The sequence below is a fragment of the Palaemon carinicauda genome, chromosome 13 (genome assembly GCF_036898095.1).
Source record: "Palaemon carinicauda isolate YSFRI2023 chromosome 13, ASM3689809v2, whole genome shotgun sequence".
NCBI lineage: Eukaryota > Metazoa > Arthropoda > Malacostraca > Decapoda > Palaemonidae > Palaemon > Palaemon carinicauda.
The window spans coordinates 138,073,427-138,092,453 of NC_090737.1; the positions used below are offsets into that span (position 1 = coordinate 138,073,427).

General features: G+C 40.4%; 2 protein-coding genes across 4 annotated transcripts in view; both read left to right on the plus strand.

Moving 5' to 3' along the window:
• The first annotated feature begins 753 nt into the window (after positions 1 to 753).
• The window catches only part of LOC137652513 (uncharacterized), a 38,948-nt gene continuing 20,674 nt past the window's right edge, over positions 754 to 19,027 (plus strand). The window contains exons 1-3 of one of the 3 annotated variants that reach the window (XM_068385962.1): positions 754 to 882; positions 2,987 to 3,028; positions 17,442 to 18,636. In XM_068385962.1, the coding sequence (XP_068242063.1) occupies positions 17,474 to 18,622 (1,149 nt within the window). In that variant the 5' untranslated portion in view covers positions 754 to 882; positions 2,987 to 3,028; positions 17,442 to 17,473 and the 3' untranslated portion in view covers positions 18,623 to 18,636. Of the gene's footprint in view, positions 883 to 2,986; positions 3,029 to 13,582; positions 13,709 to 17,441; positions 18,637 to 19,027 lie in introns of those variants that run through there. The other 2 variants (XM_068385961.1, XM_068385963.1) reach the window with 2 other exon arrangements.
• Positions 12,628 to 13,686, plus strand: LOC137651843 (uncharacterized). Its single transcript, XM_068385062.1, has one exon. It carries the CDS (start codon positions 12,628 to 12,630, stop codon positions 13,684 to 13,686), a length of 1,059 nt encoding a protein of 352 aa, XP_068241163.1.

Below are 19,027 nucleotides of genomic sequence, written 5' to 3' on the forward strand. Positions count from 1 at the left end.
TTTTGTTTTATCTTAATGTGTCTTTTAGTACACTTTTCCATATTTCATTATTTCATGTTTAATGTATACCACCTTATCTTTCCTTTCTGGTTTATGTAGTTAAAGCCCAAAGTAATTTTGTATTATATTACTCTTTTAAAATAGTAATTTTTCACTTTTCCATTAACCTGTTTATTCTTTTTTTCTCATTATTAGAACTTCTGTGTTCTCTGATTTGATAGTGAAATTTGCAAGTGAAATTTGCCAGTGAAATTTGCCATTTTGATCTCTTTCCTGTGTGTTATATAAATAACATATTATCAGCTTTTATTCTTTCTAACCATATGGGAGTTACCCTTTATCGCTTATTATATTCACCTTATCTGTAATTAATAACTCTCTGTGTTATCAAAAATCACTCACGTACTCAACTCATTGTCTTGTTATCTGTTGCTATGCGTATAAACTTTAGACTTTTTCCTTCAATTTTATTTCTCTATCAACAAATCTCAACTCACTTATAAATATATATTTCTTTTATTTTTCTCATTCAAGAATAATAGTTAAATTATTAAATTATTTTAAACTAAAAGTTCCGGTCTTCTTTGACAATTGTATTATCTCTGTTGCTGTGTATAAACTTTAGACTTTTCTTGCAATTTTATTTCCTTTTTCAACAAATCTCGTCAATTATTAATATTCTTAATTTATTCATTCTTTTTAACGAGAATAATAGTTAAATTAATAAATTATTTTAAAATAAAAGTTCCGGTCTTTGACATTAGTGTGACAGAGCAAGTGACAGGAGGAGGATCATCGAAATCAAAGGCTGATACATAATCTGTTTTTTCTGCCATTATATATTGTGTCATTCAGTTGTAATTGTCATTTGTAATCAGACAGGTAATATACGAGTTTTAAATTGTGATTCACTTCATATTTCTTAATATAATTTACGTAAACTGTAGGAAACTTAGATTGTATAGTACGTAACTCGTACAAGTTAACTTATGTGATATTGCAACATAAGTTAGGTTCACGAATTAATTGCATAAGTTATTGTTCTTCAATATAATTTTACTGAAGTGTTTTATTAGAAATAGTGGTATTTACCCCTGTATTGAACTCTAGATAATAGACATTTACCCTATTATTAAACTGTAGATAATAGTAGTTGTTAGTGCCTAATGGTGTTAATTCTTTACCCATGCACCGTCTTAGGCGACCATTGAAATTTTGGTATTATTGTAGTGTATTACAGGGCAATGTAACTTAGTAAAAAAACTACTTTTTCTTTAAAAAAAAATTACGCTCTTCGAAAATGACACAACTTTACCGAAATTTTGTTTCCCCTTGACTTAACCAATGACAATATGTGGCAGCTAAACCACGGGTCTATGAATACATCTAAACTTAAGCCTGATTAACCTAACCTAACCTAACCTTTGATACTGGGCCCTTATCAGTCGGGTAGAATGTAGTTCGTTGGGAGAGGTGATATCTTTCTTATTACTCGTGGAATTGTTTTTTGGGGTGTACGTATGAAAGCGACCACTTGTATGTATTGTTATGTCTAACTTAGATTACGGCAGTGAAAGGGGGTCGCAGGGTGGCGTTAACCCCCCCCCCCCACCTCTGTTAGGTAAGTAGGTAAGGACACGGCTTGTAGGTTACGGTAAGGGGGGAAATTTTAGCTTAGTTGATGTCCATTTTTAATGAACGCGTGAGGAACTGGCCGCTGATATACAAAGGCTCCTGTTTTTCTTTGAGAAAATGTTCTTTATTATGATCTGATTTATCATAATATGGAGTTATTTTATCATTTTACATAATATTATTATTTACCTTTACCACAGGCCTATAGGATGCATCTAAACTTATTCTTAACTTTACCTTGGATACTGGGTCCTTATCAGACTCTTGAGTTCCATAATTCATGTCTTACGGCTTTGATATTTTTTTCCTATATAAATATTATTTTTATTATTATTATTATTATTATTATTATTATTATTACTAGCCAAGCTACAACCCTAGTTGGAAAAGCAAGATGCTATAAACCCAAGGGTTCCAATAGGGAAAAATAGCCCAGTGAGGAAAGGAAATAAGGAAATAAATAAATGATGAGAATAAATTAACAATATATCATTCTAAAAACAGTAACAGCGTCAATACAAGCCAAGTCAATACAAATACAAGCCTTTCAGCTATTTAATTATAATTATTTGGTACCAGTTGGAATGGTCGTTGAGTTTTTAAATGGGTAGTTGGATAACAAGAGGATTGAAGGAATCAATTTACACTTGTCCGTGGTTTAAAGGCTAAAAGGCCTCTCATGAATTGCAGAGGCAAGGGACAGTGACATTGCCTTATCAAAGAGGACAATGTCTTATAGACTGACCATATATACATATCAGCACCCAAGCCCCTCACCACCTAAACTAGGACCAAGGTGGGCCAGGCAATGGTTGCTGATGACTCAGCAGATAGACCGACCTATAGGCTCCCCAAAACCCCTCCTCCCTAGCTCACAAGAACTGTGAGGTTGCAGCGACCAAAGACACCTAACGTATTTCAGCGGGACTCGAACCCCAGTCTGATGTTTACCAATCAGGGATGTTACCACATCAAATTACGCTACTGCTGCTACTATTCAACGTTACATTGCATTTTTTCTGTGGGATCTTTAACTATGATTTCATAAGCTTGGATTTGAATTTGGTTTTCGATTTGACATGACAGTATTCGTCACTCAAGAAATCTGAACTTGAGGCTTCTATCCCAGTAGAAACTTCCTCCAAGAATAAATCCACATAAAAATATCACTTTAATGATTCATGCTATTGAAGAATATGCGAAAATAGCACGCTGTATCCTGTACAACATATATCACTTTGTTTAAAGTCACATCTTTTGGCAATTTTTTTTTTTATAAGAATACTTTGTGTCATTTATAATATTATTAGTATATTGCAATTTGCCTAATATATGATTCTCTTACTTCCAGAATTACTGTACATCGTCTTGGTCTCGGAAGGAAAAAATCTAGGTGAGTTTTCATACTTGTTATGGTACTGTAATTGCCATGTGTTGATTCAAAAGTACAGACTAGTGCTTTAGATTTTTTGTTGGTTTCTCGGTCTCATGCTAGACCAATTCTTTGAGACCAGTATAGTATTCATTGTTACCTCCGCCGCCAATGAATTTGGAAGGAGGTTATGTTTTACCCCCTGTTTGTGAACAGCTTCCTGGCCATAATTTTAATTATATTATTACTTGCTAAGCTACAACCCTAGTTGGAAAAGCAGGATGCTATAAGCCCAGGGGCCCCAACAGGGAAAATAGCTCAGTGAGGAAAGGAAAAAAGGAAAAATAAAATATTTTAAGAATAGCAACTACATTAAAATAAATATTTCCTATATTGTATAAACTAAAAAAAACTTTAACAAAACAAGAGGAAGGGAAACAAGGTAGAATAGTGTGCCCGAGTGTACCCTCAAGCAAGAGAACTCTAACCCAAGACAGTGGAAGACCACGGTACAGAGGCTATGGCACTACCAAGACTAGAGAACACTGGTTTGATTTTGGAGTTTCCTTCTCCTAGAAGAGCTGCTTACCATAGCTAAAGAGTCTTCTACCCTTACCAAGAGGAAAGTAGCCACTGAACAATTATAGTGCAGTAGTTAACCCCTTGAGAGAAGAAGAATCATTGTAGAGTAATGATACTGTACTTGCAGAGATTAACTATTATGTAAAAAGCTGGAAATGATTAAATTTTGGAAGGACAAGGTCACGGTCAAGCAAAATGTCCAATTCACGTAATCAGCCATAAGTTTGGACATCATTGTCACAGAGACTTCAAACTTGGTTCATATTTGAGTGTATGAAAATCCACGCAAATTTATACATTTTAAGGTTAAAGGGCAAGGTCAAGGTTGAACAAAAGGTCGAGAAATAAGCTGCTGTGGCAGAGGTCTGCGCTCTTATTACTGTGTAATGAGTGATATAGAAGTGAGGCAACTTTATCTCAATTGTGTGTGGATTTTCCTTCTTGTTTATCTCATACTTGCTTTTCATTGCTCGCCCTCATTTCATTTTCCTTTATTCATTTCCAGATGAGTATTTGTGCTGTATTTGGTAGTTTTCATTGCCTTTGATTACATTTAATCAGTTATAATTTTTTTTGTGGTTTGTTGTCTCTCAAGTGCTATGAGCACCACTTCAGTTTGCTTGCAGTTACCTTTGTTTAAGTTGTAATTATCATCGTATTTCTAGGGGCATTATTAATGTCTGCACTCTACCTACTTACTTTTAGCCTGAGGGTAATTGTGAGTGTACTGTGCAATTGTAATTTGTTCTTACACAAGTACAAACCTTTGAATCGTTAATAAGTTACAGTAGTTAGGTATTGTCAGGGGGGGGAGGGGATCTACCCATCTGCCTGACTGGTTTTGACTTTTGACTTCTTCCGGTGCCTTGGATGACCACGGAGGTAGCAGCAGTAGGGGATTCAGCATTATGAAGCTTCATCTGTGATGGATAATGTGGGAGGGTCGGCTGTGTCACCCTAGCAGTACCAGCCGAACTCGGTTGAGTCCCTTGTCAGGCTGGGAGGAACGTAGAGAGGAGACGTCCACTTTTTTGTTTCATTTGTTTGATGTTGGCTACCCCCCAAAATTGGGGGAAGTGCTTTGGTATATATATGTATAAGGGTTGTACCATATGTGAAAGTGTCCTGGTAAGAAAGCTATGGCATATTGGAGATTTGTCCATTCATCCCTCTTTTCTTTGTAAAGTTTTTTGGGGGAAATTCTTGTGCTTAAGATTTCCCTTGTGAGGAGTCTAGGCTGTGATCTCCTGCTCATTGGATAAGGTTTAGTAGGAAGAGGAAGAAGACAGAGAAATATTTTCCAACTTGGTGTAGAAAACTCTCTGTTGATACCGAAGAACCATTTTGATTGTTTTCTTTCACCCACTTGTCCCGAGCCTTCTTTTTCTCCAGTAATTATTCCTTGGCTCACCCCACAGGCCACAAGTGTGAGGAAGAGGATGACCTCAATTGTCGCTTAGTGCATGACAGGCCATTCAGGCGTAAATTTCTTCCCTATTTCTGCTCTACCCAAAGTCATGCCTGATTTGTCTGGGACTGATGATTACTTGGGCCTAATGAGTTTTTAGCCCACTAGGTTTTCCAGGTACACCATCTTTTGAGTGCTTTATGGGTAGCTCTTGCTTAAGTTGGATCATCTTCACAGTCAGTGACTCATTTTTGTGTAACGAGTGCATTCCTGTGTCTGTAACCCCAGATGATGATGTTCCAGGCAAGGTAGCCCTTGTGGCTTCCTCCTTCAAAGGAAGTACCGACATCTGTAGTACAGTCAGCCCTCACTCTTCGCAGGGATTAGGTAACAGACAGGCACCAAGAGCGAAAATCCATGAATACTTGCTGTCCTAACCCTACCAACTCACTGACCATTGCCTTTACGAGGTTAATTAATACACTTAGTAATGCCCAATATTCTTTTTACTTTGTTTCTATCACAGTATAAGTACTGTACAGTATTTTGTAATGAATGGAAATATTTCAGTGTGTACAGTACATGTACAAACTACATATTGGCCACGGTAAGGCTACGGTACAATACAGTTCAGCACATAACACTACAGTAGTCATCAGGACACTTATAACAACAAAGCACTGTTGTTCCTATCTATATAACACTCGCTGATACTGTAGTGTACTGTATATTACTGTAATATATGTACAGTACTATCACTACAGTACAGCTTAAATGTACTGAAAGTGTTCACTGTTTTTGTTCAGACAGATGACTTGCACTGTTTGACAACTCACTGCACAAGCAGCCTACAATTAGATATTGTAGAGTACAGTAAATGTAATTTATGTACAGTACTGTACAGCATAGTTAATAAACAATACTATACATTACTGTAATACAATACTGTACAATATGTATACAATGATACGGCATTTAAAATTTACTAAGTGTACATCTTTTTTTTACAAAGACCATTAACCACTTTCATACAAAGTTCTAACCAGCAGGGGTGATGAGTTAGTGCGGATGTAGTCAGAGATTGCTGAAAGGATTAAGTCTGGAGGTAAAAGTTCTTTACATGTGGATGTTCTACAGTATGTCAACAGAGGGAAGGGGAGCAACCTTACAAGATTGGCACTTCTTGGGAGCATGGATGAAGGAGGAAAAGGATCTTTATATCAGTTGTCAAGAATTTATTGCGTAAATGAGAGCATTGGGGGAGTTCAGAAGACTGCTATGAAAGGTCTTAGCCCTTCACTCAGACAATACAGCAGTATTAGCTTATATCAGAAAATAGGAGAACATGGTCAGAAACACTGTTCCTCTTAGCTCAAGAGTTTCTGTGTCAGGAGGAAAAGAGGGACATCGTACTGACTGGTTATTTTAGGCAAATAGAATGTATTGGCGTATCAACTGCATTGGAAAATCCACCTCATGGTCTCTTCTCATCTGGCATGCTAGGAATTGTGAAAACTGATGGGTTACATCAATGCTAGACCTGTTCACAACATCTCTCAATGGGAAAATGGATTTGTTCCGTAACTGAAATACAAACCATGCTATTTAATATGGGTAATTACTTTCGGCGTAGCTGAAATGACGAGGCATTAGAATTTTAACAAGGGTTTACTACCCCACCGCTAGTTAGCGGGGCGTAGGGAGACTCTCCAATCGGCAGGTCTCGTTCTCGGCAACGGAGATCCTTATCCAGGAGAAGGTAGCGAAGTGTGCCATGCAGGCAACTTCGTGGCTGGACATCTGGCTAGGGTCCCTAGGCATCCTGTTACGTTTAGAGGACTTGTCCAAATAAAGTACCAGGAAGGCCATGGAGACCTTTTTACTCTCGGGCACTCACACGATCGAGTTTCTAGCCCACCAAGTCTCGAACTTGTGGGCTAATACCATCTTGAAACGTCGAGATGCGGTGTCTGAGAGATTCCATCAAAAGGTCCCCAGTACCGAGATCAGCAGCCTAAGGACGTGGAGCAGGCGGCTGAGAGGTGGAAGAAGTCCAACCAGGACTCTCTCCTACGTAGGGCTCTATCATCGAATCCCTATAAACCTCCAGCACCCCAGCAACCACGTCCTACCAAGATCACGAAACCGGCAGCTACAGAGAAGACGACGGTGTCTAAGCCCTTTCCTGTCAAGGACAAGAAAGGCAAAAAGTCCTCCAGGGGAGGAAAGAATCCTAGAGGGAGCGGCCGAGGCTGCAAACGCTAGAATTGGCAGTCCCCCTGCATGTCCACCAGTGGGGGGATGCCTACAAAGTTGCGCGAAGAGGTGGCAGCAAGTCGGGGCCGATTCCTGGATGATTTCCGTAATCAGTCAAGGATATCACGTCCCATTCACAACATCTCTACCTCCCTTGACAGCGAATCCAGTCTCATTGAGCTCCCTTGCCATGGGATCAGCAAGGGGGCAAGCCCTTCGGGCAGAAGTCAAGACCACATTGAAGAAGAGCGCTGTCCAAGAGGTCATCGACGGGTCCCGAGGCTTCTTCAATCGACTCTTTCTTGTAAAGAAGGCGTCTGGAGGCTGGAGACCAGTCATCGACCTCTCAGCTCTGAACAGGTTTGTCAAGCAAACTCCGTTCAACATGGAGACTTCAGACACGGTCAGACTTGCAGTGAGACCGCAAGACTTCATGTGTACACTGGACCTGAAGGACGCGTACTTCCAGATCCCAGTCCATCCGTCTTCAAGGAAGTACTTAAGATTCAGCCTAGACTACAAGGTGTACCAGTTCAAGGTGCTGTGTTTCGATCTCTCCACAGCACCACAGGTTTTCAGCAGACTGTTCACCCTAATATTGTCGTGGGCACACAGGATCGGCATCTGTCTCCTCCGTTATCTGGACGACTGGCTGATCCTATCAGACTCGGAGTCAGCCCTTCTTCGACACCGAGACAAACTTCTGGGACTTTGCCAAGATCTGGGGATCATGGTAAATCTCGAGAAGTCCTCTCTGCTTCCCACTCAAAGACTGGTATATCTAGGCATGATCATAGACACCAATCTCCACAAAGCCTTCCCATCAGACGACAGGATAGCAAGGCTGAGGAGGGTCGCAAGTCCTTTCCTCAGACGAGAAGAACTTCCAGCCCAATCGTGGTTACTCATCCTTGGCCCGTCTAGTTCCCAACGGTCGCCTCAGGATGAGATCCCTGCAATGGCGACTCAAGTCCCGGTGGAATCAGGGTCATGATCCCTATGGGTCCTGTGGAATAGACGGACCTTCAGTGGTGGGTGACAGACAAGAATCTACGAAGGGGAGTGGATCTTCTCGTCCTCCCCCCGGATTTGATGCTGTTTTCGGACGCCTCAAAGAAAGGGTGGGGGGCCCACGTTCTGCAACACAGGACCTCAGGCCTGTGGTCAGAATCAGAAAAGTGCCTCCATATAAATCTGCTAGAAATGAAGGCCGTATTCCTGGCCCTTCAACAGTTCCAACAATACCTGGCGGGTTACTCTGTTGTGGTGATGAGCGACAACACCACAGTAGTGGCTTACATCAATAAGCAAGGAGGTACCTTTTCAAAGTAGCTATCCCATCTCGCAGTAGAGATACAATACTGAGATGGACTGAAGCCCACTCGATTCCACTATCGGCTCGCTTCATTCCAGGCAAGAGGAATGTGCTCGCCGACAGTCTGAGTAGAGCGTCTGAGATAGTGAGTACCGAGTGGTCTTTGGATCATCTAGTAGCCAACAAAGTCCTGACTTTGTGGGGTTCCCCGATTGTGGATCTGTTCGCTACAGCGCTGAACTTCAAGCTTCCGCTGTACTGCTCCCCAGTCCCAGATCCCAAGGCGACATCATCATCGTATACGCCTTTCCCCCGTTCTGTCTGATGAGGAGGGTGCTCAACAAGACCAGAATATCGGTCAATCTTTCGATGACCCTTATAGCTCCGCTGTGACATCACGCGGAATGGTTTCCGGACCTTCTGCAACTCCTAACGGAACTTCCGAGAGAACTCCCTCCACGACACGAGCTACTCAAACAACCACACGCCAACATCTTCCGCAAAGCCGTAGCTTCGCTACGACTTCACGCTTGGAGACTATCCAGCATCTCCTCGCAGAGAGAGGATTTTCGCAACAATTTGCGAGCAGGATGTCTGGACACCTGCGAAGGTCATCTGCATCTGTCTACCAGGCGAAGTGGCGAGTCTTCTGTGGTTGGTGTCGTGGAAGGGGTATCTCTCCACTCGATGCCACTATTCCAGCAATAGCGGAGTTCTTTGTGTATTTGCGGGAAGAAATGCGCCTTTCAGTCTCGGCGGTGAAAGGCTATCGCTCAGCCTTAAGTCTAGACTTCAGGCTCAAAGGAGTGGACATTTCATCCTCGCTGGAACTTTCCCTACTTATACGACGTTATGAACTTATCTGCCCTCAATCGGAAGTGAGACCTCTTCCATGGAACGTGGTTCGAGTTCTCAGGTCTCTTAAGAGACCTCCCTACGAACCATTACGTCAGGCTTCAGATCGCCACCTAACTTGGAACACTGTGTTCCTACTAGCTTTGGCCTCGGCCAAGCGAGTCAGTGAACTTCATGGTCTCTCTTATGACATCGCCCATTCAAGGGTATGGGGGAGGTAACTTTCAGATTCGTCCCTGAGTTTATTGCTAAGACTCAGAATCCGGGAGTGCCGGACTCTCGGTTTGGCTCCTTCCAGATTTCGAGTCTGCGTTCTGTAACAGATGACCCAGACCATCTCCTACTGTGTCCAGTAAGGAGTCTGAGGTTATATCTCAAAAGAATGGCTGCAGTTCGTCCCCAGGTGCAGGCATTGTTTGTGAGCACTGGGAGGCATGGATTCGTAGGGTGATCCATCTGTCCCTGAATCCTGACTCTCCTCCGTCACGTCGCCCCAGAGCACATCATGTCAGGGGCGTAGCTACTTTCCCGGCCTTCAAGAAAAACTTTTCAGTGACGCAGGTTCTACAAGCGGGGGTGTGGAAGCGTCAGACGACCTTCACAGCCCACTACCTGCAAGACGTGACCCACAGGAGGCTCGATATATTTTCTATCGGCCCTTTGGTGGCTGCATAACAGCTGGTTTAAAACCTCAGGCTCCTTAATGGACAAGTAGCAGAAGGTTGAGGGCATTGTTACCCGGTCTTAGTCTGCATGAATGAAAAGGTATGTCTGGCCCTTATTCTTTTCTTCATCCTCCCCTCTCTAGGGGAAAGCAGCATCCTGGGTTCTCTTCACAGCTGATGTCGAACCACTGCAGGTAAACCATGTTTCCTTGTGTTCCTAGTACTAAGCTATACTGTCACGTCCCCATACCCTGACGAGGTGGTATTGGGAGAGTCCTAGCCTAAAGTTTCCATCTAAAAGACTACAGGTCAACTTCCTAGGATGAGTCATGCTTCATACCTTCACACACAGCTTACGTAGGCCGCAGCCCTTGCGTAGCAAGGTTCTAGCGAGGTGCAGGGACTCCTTATTGTTGAGTGCTGACACACTCAGATACTGAGTCCCCTGGCAAAGCCAAAAGCCAGTACTGGGTGGGACTTTCCACCCTTCCTAATGGGTGAGTCACCCATATTAAATAGCGTGGTTTGTATTTCAGTTGCGGAACAAATGACAAATTCGTAGGTAATTTGTATTTTTCCTAACTATACAAACCTTAGCTATTTAATCAAACTTTCCCGCCAGCCCTATCTCCCGTGAAGTCCTACCTCTAAGCGAAGTGAGCTCAAGCACAGGTGTGTGTGTGTGTGGGGGGGGGTAGCAAGCTACTCTCCCTACCCCTCGCTAACTAGCGGTGGGGTTGTAAACCTTCGTTAAAATTCTAATGGCTCGTCATTTCAGCTATGCTGAAAGTAATTACCCATATTAAATAGCTAAGGTTTGGATAGTTAGGAAAAATACAAATTACCTACGAATTTGTCATGTTTACTGCCCACTACTACTGGATCCCCAAGGTTGGACAGAGGATGCCATGCTGCAGTATTTGTCAACTCCTTCCCTTCCTTCTTTATGATTTGACTGGTACTAAACAACAAGTTTAGGACTTAACTCAGTGCCCGGATGACCCTCATAGTTCCATATAGGCCATGAATGGACTGGTGTTCAGATTTGTTTCCTTACTAGTGGATCTATGCAGAACAACTCTTGTCAGACATCCCCAGCATCATCTACTCCATCAAAAGCCCCTCGTGCTTCATCTGAGAGCTTTGAGATTCTCCCTCATTGCCTCAGAAGAAAGTGGCTATCCAGGTGTTGTACAATGTCTAATGTAGCATCTAGATGTTTTACCAACAAGTTATATCAACATCATTGGTTCACTTATTCATAATAGTAGTTCGTAACAATCCTGGATAACTTTGGTCATTAATATGTCCCTGCATGATATGATTAATGTTAAAGTCCTGAGTATCAGAGGCTATGTTATCCTCGCTTTTGAAAATAGAATGTGACTGGTATTTGTAGGGTTTGTAAAAGTTGATAGAAGTATTATCACATCTAGTCTAAAGCATAATTTTTGAACTGAAATTATAGTTGTTCCTACATGTACTGTATACAAACCCTTGCCCTTTAAGGGGAGTGTTTGCTGCATAACTGGAACTTTGCAGTTAAAATTCAACAAGGTGTTTGTAATTGCTAGTGGGTGGCAGAGAAGCCCTAGCCCCTAGCCAGCACACTGTGTAGCCACTTTGTTTTCAACTACCGGATAGTACGCACAAACTTTCGGCATCCCCAACTGGGTGTTTTAATATTATGGTTGGCAGATTGTCATGTGCAAGGGATTTTAAGGAAAAAATGAGGTTTTCAGTTTTTTCCCCAGTGGACTGGTAAAAGGGTGGGCATCCCCACCACCTGCCATTTGCTACCGGAACCCCGTCAAATTTTGACAAATGAGTTCAGCTATGCTGATAACATACACCTATGAAAGGACTAAGGTTTGTATAGTTAAGAAAAATAAAAATTACCTTAAAAATTTGTTGTTTTATTTGTAAGAATTTCAAGCAACTGCTGAGTGTATGAGTTTCATTTGTACAAGGTGAAGGCATTTTAGTTTTCAAGTCTTATTTTTTTTCTCTTTTTATTGGAAAATAATATAGTGTGCAGAGCATCCCTTACACTATGCTGTATGGTTGTACTTGGAAGTGTTGCAATTTGATTTACGTCATTTGTATAAGAACATACATTATCTAGAAACTAGTTTTAGGTTGGAATTGTTTACCTCTTTCTTTGGAAAAAGTTTATATGAAAAAAAGGCAAAAAATGGCCCTTGTTTCTCTTCTTATATGGAGGAAACATTGTATTCTTTTAGTTTTGAAACAAATTTAAACTTTTTAAGCCGTTTATGACTATACCGGTAGGTACTTATTATCGGTTTAATATATTTTAACACTTTTCCAGGTAATTTATTCTTGAATCCCTGTCAATGAATGATTTAAAGTTTTCAGGCATCCTGACATCTAAGGTCATTGACGCTGAGAATCCCTGTCAAAGAGTAGTACCTGTAGACTGTTCTATTTCATCATGGCCTCTAGTTCCGAAGTCCTGCCTTTAACGTCTGTGGACCAGATCACCCAAGAGTGGCTTGCAAGTATTTTAAACTTAAAAATGAAATCATCAGTCGCCATAGATTCCTTAGAAACGAACATTCCAACGTCTAAAGCTGGTTTCCTGAGCGACATATGTTTTGTCAAAGTTGTTTACACCGTAGAAAACGCTACTCGCGATTTAGATCTAGTCGTAAAACTTTTGCCCCAGAATGATGAAATTGTCACTTTTATGAAGAGAGGAAATTTAGGGGAGAGAGAGGTAGCGTTTTACGAACGTGCCGGCTCGGAGGAATTCGTGAAGTTTTGCCACGCGAGCGGTTTAGACCATCCGGTGCCGGAAGTTTATGGGTCCCTCCTGAAAGATAATTCTGTGACCCTTGTGCTTGATGACCTAAATGCGAAAGGCTACAGGATGCATTTGCTCCCAGAAGGGAATAAACTTCAGGAGATTAAATGTACATTCAAGGCCATTGCTGTCATTCATGCTTTTGGGTACGATGCCATCAGTAAACGTGGCAGGGAGTATTTTCACGTTCCATTCGACTCCAGCTACTTAAATGATTTAGTTTGTCTTGGACTAAAGATGCAGATTGACATGTTCAAAGGAAGTCCTCTTGCTGAAGTTCTTACATCACTTGTATCTAAGCACAAGGATATGATTGCTACTTCTCAAACACACCCTTTGATAGAGACATTGGTGCATGGTGACTTATGGGCCGGTAATGTTATGTTCACGTTGGATGGAAAAGCTGCGTCTATTTATGATTGGCAGTTTGCTTGCATAGATAACCCTTTATGTGACGTCACCTCTATGTTGTTGATGAGTGCTGAGCCGTCAGTTTATGAAAATCACCTAAATGAAGTTATGGAGATCTATTGGAAGAGCTTCACCGGTGCCCTGATGAAGAATAATGTTGAAATACCAATCACTTTCACCTTCGAAAGTATTACCCGTAATTTGGAAAAGTTGTGGATGCATGGGTTTATGTTTTTCACTGCTAGTCTCCCTGATATGATGGGAAATGGGAAAATTACTGAAGACAGGGTGAGAAGAGTAGTATCCTTTCTGGATACGATTGACGTGTTTTCGCTTTTTCTTAAGGATCATAAACATTGAGCCAGCTGTAGTGCAAATAGAGGTACAATTTAGATTTGTTTGTACAGATATAAATATTTTGTGCATTAAAATAAGGATTGTTCCAACACAAATACTTACCTCGAACTACTTTCTTAGGAGTTACCTGTAATCTCCTCTCAACCGACCAGAGATTACAGGTAACTCCCCCAAAAGTAGTTCTCGGTAAGTATGTTAGGAAAAATAAAAATTACTTAAAATTTTCGATATTTATCCAAGGTGGAGTGGCTGTTAAATTCAATAACAAGGTAGTTAATGATAGGTTTCAAGTACAGTACTGGAAAGTAGACCCTCCCACTTCCTTGTCAAAAACTCATCACTTTTGTCTCCTGTCAAAACAAGTACAAACATACTGTTGTGTCCTATCTAAAGGCTGTCCGATTATTTTCTCTCTCTTTATAATGTGAATAGATGGTTGTTAGCATCACATCAATTATGGAAGTGAAGCAGGAATGTTGTAAATGCATAGGAAAATATTGACACTGCAATTTGTTTTTGTATAGAATGGTTACAGATCTAAACTTTCTGAGCTTCTTAGTAGGGATAGGATTGTTCCCAGTCCATCCTACATGCCGAGTGTAGATTTTGGCCTTCTGTTCAGTTGCATGCTTATTCTTTAAAGAAAAAGAGGCAAAAATTATGCTGAAGAGAGAGACTAAAGTACTTTTCTCTCCTTATTCAGTTTGTCAGCCGCTAAAGCTCCTAGGTATCAGTACCTGGTTTAGTTCCCAGGGAGTATGCTTAATGAACAGGGAGAACTTGGATTTGCATCAGCATGTTTTTCAGGTTTTGGTAGGGTCTGTTCTCCCTTTGATCACTGCCCAGTAGCATGCGCTGGAAGCCCTTCCGTAACCTCTCTGACTACCGATGATAAGTTTGACCTTCTTAAGGGAGTACTGTACTGTACTGTATACCGTAAACCCTGAGAAAATTTTGTTCTCGACCCTGTGGTGGCTGCTTAAGTAGTAGTGTAGCCAGCCCAGGTTTCTCCCAAACCGTTTTCACTCCTTCTCCACCATCCCTCCTCAACATATGCCCACACCATCTCAGTCATGACACTTGAATCACCTTAGTAATCTTTACTATGCCTACCATTCTTATTTGATCATTTTCCAATCTTTCACGCAGTGATATTTATAAATTCCACCTCAGCATTCTCCTCTCTCTTTTTCTTAAGTTTTGCTTCCTCTTTTTGTCCCAGAGCTCACGTTTCCCATCTATATGTTAACGCTGATCTTATTATTGTGCTGTAGATTTTTATTTATGGCTTGATTGGCATTTCATTATCACATAACGCCCCTTCTGCGTCCCTCCACTTCCCCCAGGCTGCTTTTATCCTTTTCTCAACTTCAGCCTCACATCCTCCCTCATGACTTGAAGTAGATCACAAGTTTCTAAATTATTCCACCTTTTTTTATTACAGCCTCTAGTTTTATGTATTGATAGCCTGTCCCTACCTACATTACTGCTTGCCATAATCTCAATTTTATCCATATTTTCCCTCAAGGTACCCTTGTCCAAAGTCCCCTGCCACTCTACTGTACTACCTTCTCTGTAAGTCTCATTTTCAGCAGTAATCACCAAATCATCCGGATATAGAAACTCCCACAATTCTTCATTTCTGAACTCTTCACTTACTACATCTATGACCAACACAATTTAAAACGGGCTTAATGTTGACCCTTGATGTAAACCAGCACTAATTTCAAATGCTCTATTCCGCAAATCCTTGAAATTAATTTTTCCTTCTCAACAACCCATTTCAGGTACAGTATAGGCTTAGGGACAAAAGTGTCTATTGTATTCTGTAACAGGTGAATGGTGGAGCTTCCCTCTCCTGTCAACTGTCATTAACAAATTACCTTGTTAATGGTTTAGTAGCTGTTCCAGTGGTGCTGAAGACAAAGCCTTATTTTAAATGACTCAAGGTTTGTGTAACAGGAGAAATACAAATTGCTTTCACAATCTTCTGTACAGTATTTCAAGGAAAAAGTTTGTTCATCAGACTGTTGCTACATATCAGTGCTACTTTGTTCTTACTTCCATGCATTTTGCATATTTTAAAGTTAAAGTTGCGGGTTTTAGGTCTCCACAGAGACGATTTACATCGTCCATTTAGCCAGCAGGGACTATCACTAGTCCCCTCTAACCCCCCCCCCCCCCCACACGCCACCCTGGGAGTACCCCCCGGTAGAAGGTCTCACGGTATCCGCGTCCCTGGCGGGGACCAAACTCGGGACCTCTATAATAGAAATCCGCGATGCTACCAACCTTGCTATCCGGAGTATTATTTGTTCAGATAGGGTGCACTAAATAGATTGTATGGTTATAATAACGTTTGGCGGTAAGCTAATGTAGGCCAGTGGCTGGAACTTGGGTAGTTCCACCTTTTCTGGAGTCATAGCCATCTTTAATGATGTAAGGTCGTATCTCAGATGGATTACGGTTCATTTTGACAAATCGCTGAACTTATCATTGCCATAGGGTCACAAAACCTTCACTGTACAAAGATACCTACTGTACAAAGCTTTAGCATAAGCTACCAGTTTCCTTATGTTTCATCTGTACAAAACTTTAGTATAAGCTACCAGTTTCCTTATGTTTCATATAAGATAATAAACTTCAAGAAGCTACAGATGAAGAAGTTACAGACTGTACTGTACTGTACATGTGCTATGTAGTACTGTACAGTGATAGTGGCATCTACATTAATTATGAAGTACTATATGTGACCCACTGTTCAACTGTTTATTCTGCTCATTATATACATTTTTATTTATCTACTAACTGCTACTTACCCTGACTTTCTTTTGCTGTGAATTTCAATCCATTACAATTTTGGAAGGTCTGCAGTTTCCAGTTTTTTATCTTGTATTCTTGTAGTTAGTGGGAATATTGTTTTTCATATACAAGCTGATTAAGTTGCAGAAATAAGACTATAATATAGTAGTTAGGAAAAAATGTTAATTACTTACTTTACTTACTTTGATGGCTGCTTTTCCGGTCCCATACAGGAGGAGAACCCTACTCTCTACAGGATCTCCGCTGTCGTTTTACCTTGATCGTTTAGAGTATTTATCGTTTCAAATAACACATTGTTCATTTACTGTTAAATCATCACTGTTGTAAGATTTTTAAATAAGAAAGTCTTCAGTTTCCTCTAGAAAGCCTTAATGTCTTCAATCATTTGAATGTTTCGTGGGAGCTTATTATATAGTCTCGGGGCCGCATATTTAAAGGCTCTAGAGCCTAAAGTAGACATATCTAGGTGTTTTTCATACCACTGTAAGAGAATGAAAGTCAGTTTGAGTCAGCGGTAGATTGTTAGTAACTCACAGTAGGAATTTAAGTCAACTGAAAGGATGACTTAGACCTAATTGCTTCTCTTGTGGATGTCAAGCAATACAGTACATTTAGTTACAAAGCTGACTTTTCATACTTAAAGCCTCAATTTTATTAGCACTTGTTATGGCAGATAAAATTTTGTGTTTTCAGTTTTTTTGGTGTTTTGATGTACATGTATGTATAGGTTTTGAGCGCCTTGTTTTTTGTACCAAGTCTCGGTTATTGCACCAAATCTCTCTCTGAATTTTGTTCCCCTTTTTTATGACTAGATATTTTTATCATTTGGTTATAATTGTGACATTTTGATCATTTGAATGTAGTTGTGACACTTATTTTACTATTCATAGATACTTTGTCTCATGATCTCCATATTTAAAAGTCTAATGTTGCAGATCTACGATAACATACAGTTCCTTTGAGAAATATGGAATCGGATTCATTAATGCCGCTTTCAACTTTCGAAGATGTAAATCAACAGTGGCTTGAAAAGATGCTTTCTTTGAAATATGGCATTTCGGTTTGCGTACATTCCTGGGAATTAACATTGCCGAGCGGAAGGGAAGGATTTCTCAGCGAGATAGCTTTTGTGAGCATCCTTCACTCAGATGGTGTCGATACACCAAAGGATCTCAAGCTTGTCTTGAAAATTCTGCCAAAGGATCCCAAGGTGAGGGAGTTTTTGGCAAATGGAAATCTTGCCAGAAGAGAAATTGAGTTTTATAAGTTTGCCAATTGTAAAGAACTCCAAGATATTTGTGCCAAGAGTGGTATTGTATTGCCAGTTCCCGAAATATTCTTTGCCGGGTATAGAAAAGATGCGATTACCCTGGTTCTGCGTGATCTTCGTGTTGACAAGTGTAAGAGCATCATTGTGAAGGAGGGAAGCACTCTCTCCCAAACTAAAGTGGCTCTGAAGTCCATAGCACAAGTGCATGCTGCCGGATTAATTTTTATGGAGCAGTTTAAAGATCATGAAAGTCTTTCAGTATTGGCTTCTGATTTTAGCACTGACTTTTATAGTTTGGACATGGTGAAAAATCTGAACACAATCGTTGAAATGACAGCTGGGACTCCAGTCGGTGAGACAATGAAACGTCTGATACCTTTAGAAAAGTTAATGTTCACATTCCACAAAAAGTATCCATTAGTAAAGACAATAGTTCATGGGGATCTCTGGGCTGGTCAACTGTTAAATACGAGTGATGAAAGTAACGCCTACGTCATCGACTGGCAGTTCTGCCGAGTCGACAATCCCGTCATAGATATCGTGGCGATGTTTTTCATGAGCAGCAATCCAGTAGTGTTAGAAAATCATATGGATGAACTTCTGAAATGTTACTGGGAAGCATTCAATAAACCTTTCCAATCTTTGGGTAGAACATGTGGTATTACATACGAACAGTTCAAGGAAAATGTTGATGATCTGTTGATATTTGGCTTTGCAATCTTAGCCGTTAGTATTCATGATTTTTTACCGGCTGGCAATCTTACAAAGGAAAGGTTACTTCATTCGATTGACTTTGTAGAGAAGGAAGGTGCTTTCAGAAAATTTTTGGATATCTTTGAAAAATAAAATTTAATAACTAATGATGTGTTTCATTTGAATCATTTTTATTTATTGTAAAGAATATTTATGTCATAACATTTGATAAACTTCATTGATAGTCACATGCCTAGTGTTGATGAATTTAAGAATATACATGGTGTATTTTTTATGAATAAAACCAATGTTCTTGAGCAATTTAAAACTATACTCTTACAAGCCCTACTTTGATAGCAGAGTGTGGAATAAACCATAAAGAAATAATATATTTTAGTACAAACAAAAAGAATTTTGCCAATTTGAAACTCATTTGTCTTGAATTTTTGACTAGCTGGGAATCTAAGCAGTGGTCTGGTTAAATTGCAATACTGCACATGATGAAAAGTGTTTAGAAAATGTAACCTCTGGCTCCCTAACTGTTGTAGGCATAGACTT